Genomic DNA, 14,844 nt, shown 5'->3' with positions numbered 1-14,844 from the left:
AATATTTGTTGGACAAATGGACAGACAAGGAGATTGCCGAACCTCAACTCCTAAGTTGGGATATAATTAACTTACTTGTAATGCTAAAGGTTCCAAAGAAAAGTGTAACTTTCCCAAAAATATTTTCAAGAAAAATTAAAATGCTAACATTGTTTTTATGCAATACCTGCTTTGTTCATACTGTAACTTTTATGTGTCCCTCCCTGTTTTTGATTAACATGTGTGATTCCACCAAAACTGTTAGCTTTTGGCAAACCTCTGACTCTAGATGAACTCCGGTCATCGGTCCCATATCCACTAGAGTCAGTGCTACTTCCAAGGTGATTACCTTCGGAGTTCCTACTCAGGCTACTAGGTCGAACAGGTGCTCCGTCTGCCTTATATCTACAACCAAAATACACATATGATTATTGTACTTTACAATTTGTAAACCTTAATATTAAGGAAAGTCTAGACTTGCTTCATATGCCTTATTTCTACAACCAATACACACATATGCTTATTGCACTTTTACAATTTGTAAACCTTTAATATTAAGAAAAGTCTAGACTTCTTTCATTTCAATATCAATCACAAACAATCAATTGTCATATATCTCTACATGTATACAATGCCATGTAGCAATAATTTCCACTACTTATTATGAAAAAATAATGTTCTATTCTTAATTTCATTTTAAAATTTCACATAAAGGCATTCATGCCACATCATCTTATTTTTATAGCAATATAATAAATCATTATTGTAACTTACATTTGTGTGATTGCCATCTCTTCTTCTGTAAATGCTTCCACCTAAAAACCAAACAACATATTTCACAGGCCGTTATTTTGCATTAAATTTGAATTGCTACAAAGAAGTTATAAAGTATATACATCACATTGAAATTTGTAATTCATGTTTTAATTCATACTGAATCAAAGTGTGAGATGTTTTTGTACAGAGTTTTATCTTGACAAATTAAAAGAAAATCATTCCCATAAGACAAAGCTATCTTGACTATTAATTAAGCCATGCAAATTGTCATATATTGTTACTTTTAAATGAGGTAAATTTAGTATATCAGAACCATTTCTTATAAATTATTTGCTACTACATCCTTTGGTGACCGTGAAAGGGTAAAATGAATATTTTTCAACATAAAACTAAATATGCAATTTTTACTTTGGTAGAATTCTATTAAAAATGTTTGATTTTTTTTTTTAGCTAAACAGAAAAAGTCATAACAATATAACTATCTTTAACGGTGTCTGTTTGATATCACAAGGTATGTAATTATGTTACAATAGGTCAGTCATATAACTCTAGGAAATTTTGTCAAATCAAAAATGGTATCAACCAAACATTATGAGAAGCAATCCTACCAAAGAATGAAAACTTGAAAGCTAAAAAAAAAGCACTAGATAAAGTGTGACAGACAGACAGACAGACAGACAGACAGACAGACAGACAAAAGAGAACAAATAGTGAAGTGGGGACTAAAAGCCAAACAATCTAAGCAGAATAGACTTACCTGTAGGCCAGAATCATCAACACTTTTGAATATTTTACTTCTGACTTTTTCATATTGTTCTTTTCGCTCTTCAAATGACTTGGCTTTCCCTCTTGTATCCCCTAGACTTCTAGCAGATAGCTTGTAATGGCTCTAATTAAATATAAGTTTTAAGTGTCAAGTTGGGCATTAATATGAACATGTTTTTGTCATTCATATGCCTGTTATTGTAAAAAAAATAAACAAACCTTGCTTCCTTTTACTGTCCCATCTAAAAATTGTTTCAAAAGTGAGATACTTCATATGAGATAATATTTTTTTAAACAAATTTTATGTTTCAATGTTTCGTGAATTAGAAAATAATATGATCTAGATTTCAGGACACAAAAAAGTAGTAAATTCTAGTCCTTTGAACACCCCAAAAAAGGAAGGGAACACTTATTATCATATAGTAATTTTACTCTTATCCTTCAAAAATAATAGAGAGATAACAGAAAAAAAAGCTATGGAAGAATTCTGCAGTTATATATTTTAACTAATACAATAAAATTTGAAAATAAAGAGGAGAATATGCAAATGAAGGTGATAATCTAACAATTGATGCAAAACAAACTATTCTAAGAATATTCCAATCAAAATAAATTCAATGCAAAAGTGTAACTTATCAAATTTTCCTCTAATCTTTCTGTATTATTTTTTCCATATCACGCTATTCAAGTGATATGGGATTTTCTCAGTCAGGTAGAGAGAGAATATATGACATCATGAGCCTTCAGCAATAAACAGATTATCAATGGTCTTTCAAAATCAAGGATTTTTCTTGGCTACATCTCATCTAACCCTTTGATGAGATCGTAGGTGAGAAATCACCTCCTGTTTGAAAAACTATCAATAATCTATAAATATAACATGTATATGATATGTTTTGGTCCTATATTATGTATTACCTCTCTATCATCTAAACTATTTACACTCCTCTTCATTATCATCTTTGGTTTCCTAAGAGAAAGATGACCTGGTTCCCCAGACTCTATGTGATCCCTAAAGCTGAAGTCAGGTCTGCAATGAAAATTGTTTTTAATATATAAATGTCATATCTTATTAAACAAGATTTTCAGATAATTACAGACATGTAATGCCTTTAAAAATTTAGATCTGTGCTTTTGTAATACATTTCAGATTCTATGATTATTAACTGCTTCTCATATTTTACCTATATATTTTAAAGTCTACCTGCTTCATATGTTTTACAAATATATTTTAAAGTCTTTATTTTGTTCTACCTGTGTCTCATAGTTGAGCCACAAGGCACTGTTTTTTGTTCGACAAAATTTCTTCTTATGTGACGTTTACATTTTCTGACGTCAGACACGCGAAGCAATGAATGTGGTTTTTAATTTGATAGATGCTTTTGTGCTTTTTTGTAAATGATTGTTTGTTTTGATATTGTAACACAGTGATGACTGTTGTACCCATATTTTGACTATTTTATTTATAACATCTGTTTTGTTCACGCATCGTTGTAAATATAACGGAATTTGATGAGACTGTCGTACAAGTGAGAGAATTAGCGCTATAAAACCAGGTTCAATCCACCATTTTCTACATTTGAAAATGCCTGTACCAAGTCAGGAATATGACAGTTGTTGTCCATTCGTTTGATGTGTTTTGTCATTTGATTTTGCCATTTGATTAGGGACTTTCCGATTGAATTTTCCTCAGAGTTCAGTATTTTTGTGATTTTACTTGTTATGTTGTTTGGTTTTACAGATTTCCTTTTTGTGTATTGTAAATTCAGAAACTATTGCGAGGTTTTTATTAATGCGAATAATGCGACTGAATGAGTATCGCAATACTAAGAACTCACATTCTTATATCTGATACATATATTTTTATGCAGATTTTCCTGAAATGGCAATTATTAATCTCGCAATTTTAGTCAATTATACAAATTTGCAAAAATAAATGAATGCAATAATTTCTGAATTTACAGTAATTTGATCCTCTCTTATAGTATAATTTACTGTGGATTCATTATTATTCATAGGATACCAATTTTTGTTGATTTTGTGGGTAAAGCTAAACAAAGTAAACAACGTACAAATTGATACCTACGAAAATAAATGAATCTTCAATACTGTAACAAACTTGTACATATTTGATGCATTAAAATATTTTAAACAATTCTATCCATACCTAAACTTATAATTGTAAAACCTGACCAACAGGCTGTTCTGATTTGTCATACAGTATATACTTATTGTTGAGATATCATTAAGAAGAGAGAATTTACAAATTTGTATTAGATGTTTTGTCAACTGTTGTGGTTTCATTTATTTTCGTGGGTACGATTTTCATGGAATAAGGAAAAATAGTATTTCCTCAGGTATTGGATTTCGTTGTTAAAACAAAATCTGCACATAAACCTATAGAAACTTTGTACTTCATTGAAAGCTTACATTCATGGTTCACCTGTATCCACGAAAATATTGGAATCTCATTAATAATTATTTTCCAACTGTATAACACATTATCAATAGAGTAAAGAGAACTTACACCCTTGTATTAGATGTTTTGTTGACTATAACACATTTGCCTGTCTGATCAACATTATGGTCTAAACCAAAGAAAGCTGAGATTCTATGGACCAACATTCGATCATACGACGACATCTGAGGGAACTTGAGGTAATGGTGCCTACAAAATATGGAAATATAAAGTTAAAATAGAGGTTATCATAACAAATGTGACGTGAAAATTTAAATCATTTTTGAAAGTCTGAATACTTTTGCATGGTGAATATCATACATATTCCATGCTATCAATAAAAATATGAAGAGGATGACACAGATACCCCAGAGGATGGTGATGATGGATGGCTGCTTAACGTAAAGCAGGAAATTAAATGCATATTCAGGACGAGAACATGTTAATGTTATATGAATATTAACCTGCTTTGTACTAGACTGACACGGTGAGTCAGATTTTTAAGCGTGCTAGTTCACAAGGTAATAATCCACAGGAAGACATGTCACCCTACCCAAACACATTATTCTGACTCCTAGCAAACCAGTTTTTGATCTTACTCGTTAATGCTGGGTGCCTAGCGGAGAAGCAGGAAATACCAATTTTAAAGTCTTTGATTTGATACAGGTTGGGTTCAAACCCACAACCTCCTGCATGAGGCAAACAAGCTACTACTAGACCACCGGGGCAGTATCTGATACCCAAGATAATTATATTCCTGAATACAAAGTAAGTCAGATGATTTTGTCAACAGTGGAATATTATCTGATAAACCGAGTTTCATACCAGAAGTAGTGCTCATTATATTTAAACAGACAAGAATATGTGCACATAGGACACCAAGCCCCACGCTCTATCATATGTCCATATTTAATGAACCATGATATGGGGTTCAAAATCATAATTTAGCATACAATTTAAAAAGTAACCTCATAATAAACATGTGAACTATGTTTAAGTTGATGTGACCCCAACCTCATAATAAACTACTGATTCTAGGCACAAATCAACTGGAACAACACACTAACCGAACTTTAACTCATTATTTCTTAATAGTCATTAATGTTATTAATTTTCACTGTATCTTTTTATTTATTAATAGTTATAAATATTCACTTTAAATAGTCCCACTTACTTTGGTTCATTAATAAAGTTGTTGATATCAGTTTCCAGCTTCAGTAGCATACTTCTGTCTTTCTGTGTTTTGTTCAGAGTTTTACGAATAAATTCCTCTAAATCTATACCAGTAGAATCTTTGTAAGGACTTTTATCAAAACTTGAATCTGGAAAATAAAAAAAAAAGAAAAATTAAATCTATAAGTTTCACTAACTTGAAATTACAATGGACAAAGTGAGCTAATAATTGCATTTCATGTAAAAAATATTCTTGTTGTTCTATAAAATTCTATCAGCAAAACCGAAATCAAACATACACATATCATTATAGCTGAAATGACATATCATCGGATAAATTAAACGACTAAAGATATATAGTTGGAGATCAAATTATAAATGAAACGACTCAAAATGTATTGTTGGAGATCATATAGTAAACGAAATGAATAAAGATGTATTGTCATAGATCATGTTATAATTGAAACGACTAAAAAAGTATCATGGGAAGATCACATAATATATGAAATGACTGAGACGTATATTGTTGGAGATCATATAGTAAATTGAACAAATAAAGATATTATTGTCGGAGATCACATAATAAATATATATATATATAATTAATGAAATGACTAAAAATGTATTTTCAGAAATGATAAGGTGTACAAAAAAAAAAAAAAACCAAAAAAAAAAACAACATTTTCCAGCAATTTTATTACAATCTAGCTATAGAAAACAAAATTTTATTTTTAGAGCAAATTTTCACATGACTAAGGATATAAACTAGAGATATTGGCTATCACCTTGTCTTTAAAGTTTCTAATTTTTTTTTAATCATACCTCTAGATAAACTCGATGAGGTGCCTGCCTCAGAACTTTGTGAACCATTCTTTTCCAATTTGCTTGCCGACTAAAAGCATAAGAACATTTAAACATTTAGCAATACATAATTTGATATTAATTGCTTTTTAATGGCAGATACTTTATCAGAGAGTTAAAAGTACATATGTTATGTTTTACAAAGTGGAAAGGGTCCAAAATATCAATTAGGAAAGAATTGTGCTTAATTCTGAAAAATGCATAAGCCTTTTCAAAACATAATGATATTACTTTTTTCAACATTTATCAGAGCTTGGGTTTTAGCCAAAATATACTGCGCATCTAGACATTAAATGTAATTTCAATATCTTTCAACAGTTTACAATTTTATTTAAAAAAATTAGATAATGCAGTTGATTTCCATAAACAACAAGCTTTTTACACATGTCTATCTCCATAACATCAAGCTAATTTGGCAAAAAGTGTCAATCAATAACAATTATAAGCAATTTAAAGAAAAAGTCTCCCACATAATTCAGTCATTTTCCCAAAGTAACTATTTTATGGCATAAAAGTTATAATACTCACCAGAGATTTTGTAAGTGTGCCATTTGATGGACTCTCTAAAAGATTTTGTTGTTCTAAAGGTGGCGAGGTAATTTCAAATGCTTTACTCCTAGTTAGCTTTCCTTGTTTAGGATTGTTCTGTATAAAACAAAAGCAACTATTAGAATAATCTAATAACTGAAATATTGATTTAGAGTTAAGTAAACTACCATTAAATAAAACAGACAGTAAAAACAGATAATTGTGATTACTTTCAAATTTTTAGTATAACATATTTGTTGCCATTAAATGTTGCCTCTTTACAAATATGAAACAATTGACCATTATTCAGCGCACAAAATATGTTTGCCTACAGTAACATGAATATGAAATTCTAGAAACATTTGCATTTCACATTATTTGGCCCTTAATTCAATGATTTATAGATTACACAAATAAACAAACTTTATGAAATGTTCAATTATGACATGAAACTAATTTTGGCAACTGTGACAATGAACGTTCATGGCAGGTAGCAATGTCCAACTGTTACAATGAACGTTCATGGCAGGTAGCAATGTCCAACTGTGACAATGAACGTTCATGGCAGGTAGCAATGTCCTACTGTGACAATGAACGTTCATGGCAGGTAGCAATGTCCTACTGTGACAATGAACGTTCATGGCAGGTAGCAATGTCCAACTGTGACAATGAACGTTCATGGCAGGTAGCAATGTCCTACTGTGACAATGAACGTTCATGGCAGGTAGCAATGTCCTACTGTGACAATGAACGTTCATGGCAGGTAGCAATGTCCTACTCTAACATGTCCTTTTTAGTTATCATATGAAAGTCAATTGTTTCAAACAGACAGAGATAGACCAGATAGAGAACAAATCATATGCTGTACCTAAATTTTTCCAATTTCTGATGGCACAACTGTTTGTATGATGCATTTTAATGTCACCTAATGACAGCTTGCATAATAGAGGCAGTAATAAAACATACCTGTACATGATTACAATCAGATGAATTGTTTTGTGATACATCTTCTGGAGGACTAGAATCTCTTCGCTCTGTACTCACTAGTTCCTTGTCTAAAAAAAATGAAGCAAATAAAGCCATTCGTGTAAGCTGAAGTGATGCTTGTGAGATTTTTTTTCTAAAGCAAAATAAACATTACAGTAAAAGCCTGTTGTGCACACCTGGTATCGAGATCAGAAACCACAGAGGGATCTTAAAATCTGGATCAGACTCCTGCTGAGGAAATATGCTCCATTGGAATTGGATCCGTATTTTACCTACCTTCTGTTACAAACCTTTCATTAATTTCTTCTAGGAATGCGGATTTTGGATTGGGATACCTGGTGTGTTGTAAAGAACAAATTCATTTTTTTCATCACCACTTTTGATCAGTATCATCACCGGTATTGTTTTAGTATTGACTTTCTTGACTCTATCATAAGAAGAGTGAATTTTCTTTTGTTTTCGTTCACTGGATATCCCACTGACTACAGAATACTATTGTTGTTGAATGGTTCTGTTTACAGACTTAGTCTGCTTCAGTCTAGGCAAACATGGTTTATTCATAAGTTGAAATTAGCTTTTAAACTAGCCTCTAGTTGGTGTGAACATAACGAGTAACCCTCAAAATAAAACAATGACAGTCCAAGCTTTGGTAAGGAAAACCCCAAAAATGACTCTAGATAAAAAAAAAAAAAAAAAAAAAAAATAAAAGAACAGAGTTCCAACACATATTTTATATATTCAAGGTACAAGGGCAATAACTAAAAAAAAAAAGCACTTTTTTTTGTTCTTTAAGACTTTTTATTAATATCTTAGAGAAATAAAGGCTTCAGAGCAAATGCAATGTGATTTCCATTATCATTTCCATTTCCAAGGGGCATAACTCTTTAAAAATATTTGATCAGATCTTATTTTCGAAAGTGTCAAAGACATTACTGATATAAACCTATGATACAAGTTTCATAAAATTCTGGTAAGAATTGAACACATGAGAGCGATAACATTACAATTTTCCATATAAATCAATATTTTCAAGGGGCATAATATAAATAAATGGGGAATGTGTCCATGGGACACAGATGATGCCCCCGCTTGTATATCATATAAAGTTATAAAGGGACATAACCAAAGAACGGTAAAAGTGACGCTACCCAAATTTGTACTTGATCTGAGTTTTGTGGTAATAAGTATTGTGTATAAGTTTCATAAAATTTGGTTGAGGCAAACTTAAGTTAGAGAACGGAAACAAAAAATTCAGCAATGTTTCCATTTGGAAAAGGGGCATAACTCTAGAACAGTTAAAAGCATTGTGTATAAGTTTCATAACATTTGGTTGAGGCAAACTAAAGTTAGAGAACGGAAACCAACTTTGGGACGTACATACAGAAGGACAAGGGTAAAACTTAATGCCCCCTCCGCTACGGCAGGGCATAAAATGAAGATGTGGTATGATTGCCAATGAGACAACTCTCCACAAGAGACCAAATGACACATAAATTAACAGCTATAGGTCACCGATTGAGCTGGATACGACCGCAGAGATCCAACCCTGAACAGTTGGGACAAAAATGGACACAATATTCGCGCTTGATACAGGTCTGAATTTGGATTGTAATTAAATATTTGACACATAATAGGTTTCTGACACAGAATAACTGTAGTCAAAGAACTTAGAAATGTTTATATGATTTGAATTTATATTCAATTTTTTGCTTTTGTGCAACAGACTTTGCTGTTGCAAATTGACCCCCCTCCTCCCACAAAAAAAAAAAAAATTTACCCCCCTTTTTTTTGGCTTTTGTGCAATACACTATGCTGTTGCAAATCCTAACCATCCCTTTGTGGTATGGAAACTTGTGGTATAATTTCAGAGAGATCCATACACCGTTCCACAAGTTATTGTCTGGAAACTAGAAAAATGCTTATTTGGGCCCCTTTTTGGCCCCTAATTCCTAAACTGTTAGGACCATAACCCCCAAAATCGATCCCAACCTTCCTTTTGTGGTTACAAACCTTGTGTTTAAATTTCATACATTTCTATTTAATTATACTAAAGTTATTGTCCGGAAACCAACTGTCTTCAGACGACAACGACATGATACCAATATACGACTGATCATCACTGATTTTTGAACTAAGAACATTGATGATATAAACTTATATAAATTCATAAAAATCTGGCAAGAATTGTACACATTGGAACACTCATAAGGCAATTTTCCATATATAATTAATATTTCCAAAGTAAACCCTGAAAATCAATCAGATGATACAAAAGAACATCATGTGAATAAGATTTGAATAAAATTCTGGGTAAGTTTTACAAAGTTATATCAACAGTTAAGGAGCAGTTGGGGATAAAAAAAAGTAGACAGCACTTACAGACCAATAGACTCCTCCATCACCATATACCACCAGTCACCTTTATAGAAAGCAGGGGTAGAATAAAATCTACCATCTTAAAATTGTTGTAAAAAAATGGTAAAACAAATAAAATCTTCCAATTTAAGAAGTGATGGGTATATCTTTGGTTTTTAATTTCAAGTTTTACAAAAAACATTTCAACTAAATTGATTATTTTACTATCACATTCAACTTTTGACATTCCTAGGCCTATAGGTATTTCATGTTTTTATCCTCACTTGGCATTAACTGTTTGTCTGGTTAGTCTTGAATTGATTAATTGAAGTGTTTTAAGACATCTTTTACATCCCATGATTTAATGATGATTTCAAGTTTTAGAGAAACAAAATTTGGTAGGAAAATTTCTTCCTCAAAAGCAATGTACCAAATGAAACCAGATATTCCACGCAGGTTTCATATGGGGTACTTGATTCTGACTGATCAACTACTTCACTAGAGCCTATGGGAAATCATATAGAAAGTCCCTGTTTTAGTCAATGTGTTGCTGTCTTATTGAGGAATGCCACTCTTCACACATGTAAAGACATGAGTCTATCGATTGATACAATCTCATGTGATCTTTAAGTTTTTAGAAACCTTTAATAATCTGATAGAGAGTTCTTATTGTTTATAAGATTCTATAAACCAAATAATTACCCTATCTGTAACATACAGTCTGAAGGCCATACAGTGACCTATAAACATGATAAATGATAACTTTTACGTCATTTGGTCTCTGGTGGAGAGTTGTCTTATTTGCAATCATATCACATCTTCTTATTTTCATATTATCAAATAAAATGCTCCGCTGGGGCGCAGCTTGATACGACCACAGAGGTCGAACCCTGAACAGTTGGGGCAAGTATGGACACAACATTCAAGCTTGATACAGCACTGAATTTGGATTGTAATTAAATATTTGACACAGCATAGGTTTCTGACACAGAATGGATGTGGTCTAAGAACTTAAAAAATTTTAATTTACCTATTCAAACCATATCATTATTATTTGCTTTTAAAAATAAATCAGAAATAACCAATTTAAAATGGAAAATTTTAAAGAAAAAAAAGGAAAAAAAAATCCCCCCCCCCAAATTTTTTGAACCCCCTTATGATTCATCACCCCCAAACTCAATCCCAGCCTTTCCTTTGTGGTATGGTACCTTGCAGTACAATTTCAGAGAGATCCATACACTTGAACACAAGTTATTGTCTGGAAACTAGAAAAATGCTTGTTTTTTGGCCCAAAATTCCTAAACATTTAGGGCAATTACCCTCAAACTCAAACCCAGCTTTCCCTTTGTGATATGGAACCTTGCAGTACAATTTCATAAAGATCCATACACTTACACACAAGTTATTGTCCTGAAACTAGAAAAATGCTTGTTTTTTTGCCCCTGTATGGCCCCTAATTCCTAAAATTTTGAGGGAATTACCCCCAAAATAAATCCCAGCCTTCCCTTTGTGGTATGGTACCTTGCAGTACAATTTCAGAGAGATCCATACACTTGAACACAAGTAATTGTCTGGAAACTAGAAAAATGCTTATTTTTAGCCCCTTTTTGGCCCCTTATTCCTAAACGTTTTAGGCAATTACCCCCAAACTCAATCCCAGCCTTTCCTTTGTGATATGGAACCTTGTAGTACAATTTCATAAAGATCCATACACTTACACACAAGTTATTGTCATGAAACTAGAAAAATGCTTGTTTTTGGCCCCTTTTTGGCCCCTAATTCCTAAAATTTGGAGGCAATTACCCCCAAAATCTATCCCAGCATTCCCTTTGTGATATGGAACCTTGTGGTACAATGTCAGAGAGATCCATACACTTACACACAAGTTATTGTCATAAAACTAGAAAAATGTTTGTTTTTTGCCCCTTTTTTGCCCCTAATTCCTAAAATTTGGAGGCAATTACCCCCAAAATCAATCACAGCATTCCCTTTGTGATATGGAACCTTGTGGTACAATGTCAGAGAGATCCATACACTAACACACAAGTTATGTCTGGAAGTTATAAAAATGCTTATTTTTGGCCCTTAATTCCTTAACTGTTGGTACCATAACCCCCAAAATCAATCCCCACCTTTCTTTTGTGGTATTGAACCTTATGGTAAAATTTCATAGAGATCCATTCACTTAAACTAAAGTTAGAGTGCGAAAACCAATGTGTCTTTGGACGACGACACCATACCAATATACGACTGCAAAATTTTTTTGCGGTCGTATAAAAACACACACCCGTTTTAGTTACTAAGTCCTGTAACTCAAAAAGTTTTAATCTTATTTTCACCAAAAAGTATACAGATCGTTTGACCATCATAAGAAACAACTATGTTAAGTTTCAGTAAATTTGGATAAGTCGTTCTCAAGTGACGGTGCGACATGTTTACCCCGGACAGACAGACGGACAGACAACATTTGTATACCATAATATGTCCCGTCAAAATTTTGACAGGCGTATTAAAAGGCAGGAACAAATAGAGTGAAAAATAAAAAGGCAGGACAGAGATTACAACTAAAAAATAAAAATGCAGGACAAAATTTTTCATCCTAGCCCCCCATAAAAATCAAATGTTATGTAACATTCTCCCTTGTTTTTATATCTAGTACACAGTTCAACAATGTAATTTCTTTAAATAATTTAAATAGTTCAAATTTGCAGCAGTTACTTACAATTCATGTCAACAATAATATCACCATCACCTGATAAGTAATCCATATGAACGTATATAAACCACTATGATCCTTTCATTAGAGTCATTCAATGATTATTTTACTTGTGCAAGATCAATTTTTCTGAATATCCATTTTACATTAAAGTCTCAAGTTGAAGGACTTCAGTTCAGGAAGTACAATAAAAGTTAGGATCAGTTGAATGTTTGAATGCATATGAACATAATACCAATAAAGAAAATCTTCACTGACAGATGCATATCTATTTTTGACATATGATCTGTTCTAAAATTAGACTAGTTTTTCCCACAACACTGTATGGAATGCAATCAGGCTATACTCCTTATCTACATAAAAAATCATTGAATGTGTGGGTGTTAACAGGCTTAGAGTACAACTGTATTATATAAACTAATGAATAGTGAAAAAGTACGTTGAACCAAAGTCTTAACAAAAGTCTTGTTCATTTCATTCACAAATAAAAACAAATTGTATCTATTTCTGGTTTATCCTTAAGAAATATATATCCTTATTTTTTAATTTTGTTTGCCTTCATTTTTCAGAACATAATTACTTGAATTATGTTGTGATGTTATGTGAATTCTTATTGTTCTCATGAGCAGTAATACATTCAATACATTCAAGTGATTAGCAAAAGGAAATGTGGGGTACGTATAGGTCAATGAAACAGCAACCAAACAACACAAATTTCTGTTATGAAGAAGCTTTATTTGTTATAAAAAGTTTTAAAATGAAATCGCTTGCGAAGCCGTTTGCATGTAATTTGCATTGAGTTATTAATTCAATGTACATTGTTATCCCCAAGCTTTTTTTTGACAAAATGAAAGTTAGTGTAAAACAAATAAAATCAAGAAATTAAAAAAAATATACAAATTTTCTCAAGATTTGCTGCCATGGTAACTTGCTTAAAGTGAAAGTGGTTTTTATTTTGTGAACCCATTTTAACTTAGTATAGCAAGGACAAATATAAGAAAGTTTATGGCAACATTTTAATTTATACTAACATTTGGGCCACATTAAAGCCTTATTGCTCTTACCGGTACTCCTTTGATGAGAGGAAGGCGTATTTTAAATTTTATTATTCTACAACACTTCTGTTCTTAAGTAACCTTCATCAGGCTCAAATCTTTTATGTATATTTTGAATTAATAATATGCAAGATGAACGAATCTAATTCTTACAGTAAACAAGATAGGAAGGGTTTTGCCTCACATTATTAACCTTATGTCGAAGTTATGATTTCAAACAAGCTATTTAGACATTTACAAAAGATAGACGAAAGGATCAAACAATTGGCACAGTGCACACAGATCATGCTAGCTGCACTAAAAACAGCATCAACTGTAGTAAGGGGTTGTACTGTCAGTTATTGTCAGTCTTCACGCTCAACAACATGCCCAGCAGCGCAGGCTTGTAAAATTGCTTTTGGGCCTATAAAAATCATCTCTACAGGCCAACAGAATCTAACTAAAATTTTCAAAATATTGAGCTCTGGGCCTTTAGATTTATCGTGAAGACTGTCATGTTAATACTAAGTTCTGTTAGTCCTATTTTCAAATAGTCACACCATTCTGGGGCATCAGTGGCCGAGAGGTGTATGTAGTTCATCTACTGTATCACTAGCCTGTCAAAACTGAGGTTATTAGTTTGAACCATGCAAATTGCAGGTGCATTTGACTCCAATCTTAATTGACTAGGATTGAGTTTTCTTGCTGAAGATCGTTGATTCCATCCAAATTTCAGCACCAATAAAAACTGGTGTCACAAACATAGCAAATAGAGTTGAAAGTGGCATTAAACACCAAAAATCAATCAATCAATCAATCAGTGACATCATTCTCATGCAAAAACAACTTCAACCACAGAGATCATGTCCACAAATACAACCACAGATCACGTTCACTAAAACAACCACAGATCATGTTCACTAAAACAATCACAGATCAAGTTCACTAAAACAATCATAGATCATGTTCACCAAAACAACCACAGATCATGTTCACCAAAACAACCACATATCATGTTCATCACTCGTCTTTTACATATACAAGACAGTTCAGGTTTAGAGCTTTCCAAAGGTTTAGAGCTTTCAAAATTCAAAGATGACAACAAATCATGTTTAACCTAAAAGCTCCATCACAGCAGTTAAAGCTAAGCTCAAAAAATAATTGGTTAAGGATTACATTGTGACTGTTTATTGAATGTGCATGAGGCTAGA

General features: G+C 32.3%; 1 protein-coding gene across 3 annotated transcripts in view; it reads right to left on the bottom strand.

Annotated features, from left to right (window-relative positions):
* Positions 1-14,844, bottom strand: part of LOC127730244 (cAMP-regulated phosphoprotein 21-like) — a 120,551-nt gene that overhangs the window by 20,037 nt on the left and 85,670 nt on the right. For 2 of the 3 annotated variants that reach the window (XM_052238541.1, XM_052238542.1), the window contains exons 4-12: positions 7,508-7,596; positions 6,542-6,658; positions 5,975-6,044; positions 5,154-5,301; positions 4,049-4,189; positions 2,440-2,551; positions 1,514-1,645; positions 754-794; positions 167-384 (exon numbers count right to left, since the gene is read on the bottom strand). In XM_052238541.1, the coding sequence (XP_052094501.1) occupies positions 167-384; positions 754-794; positions 1,514-1,645; positions 2,440-2,551; positions 4,049-4,189; positions 5,154-5,301; positions 5,975-6,044; positions 6,542-6,658; positions 7,508-7,596 (1,068 nt within the window). Of the gene's footprint in view, positions 1-166; positions 385-753; positions 795-1,513; positions 1,646-2,439; positions 2,552-4,048; positions 4,190-5,153; positions 5,302-5,974; positions 6,045-6,541; positions 6,659-7,507; positions 7,597-12,605; positions 13,918-14,844 lie in introns of those variants that run through there. The other variant, XM_052238543.1, reaches the window with a different exon arrangement.

The sequence above is a fragment of the Mytilus californianus genome, unplaced genomic scaffold (assembly GCF_021869535.1).
Source record: "Mytilus californianus isolate M0D057914Y unplaced genomic scaffold, xbMytCali1.0.p SCAF_2, whole genome shotgun sequence".
NCBI lineage: Eukaryota > Metazoa > Mollusca > Bivalvia > Mytilida > Mytilidae > Mytilus > Mytilus californianus.
The sequence above is the reverse complement of the archived record's forward strand: the minus strand, read 5'-3'. Positions and strand labels throughout refer to the sequence as shown.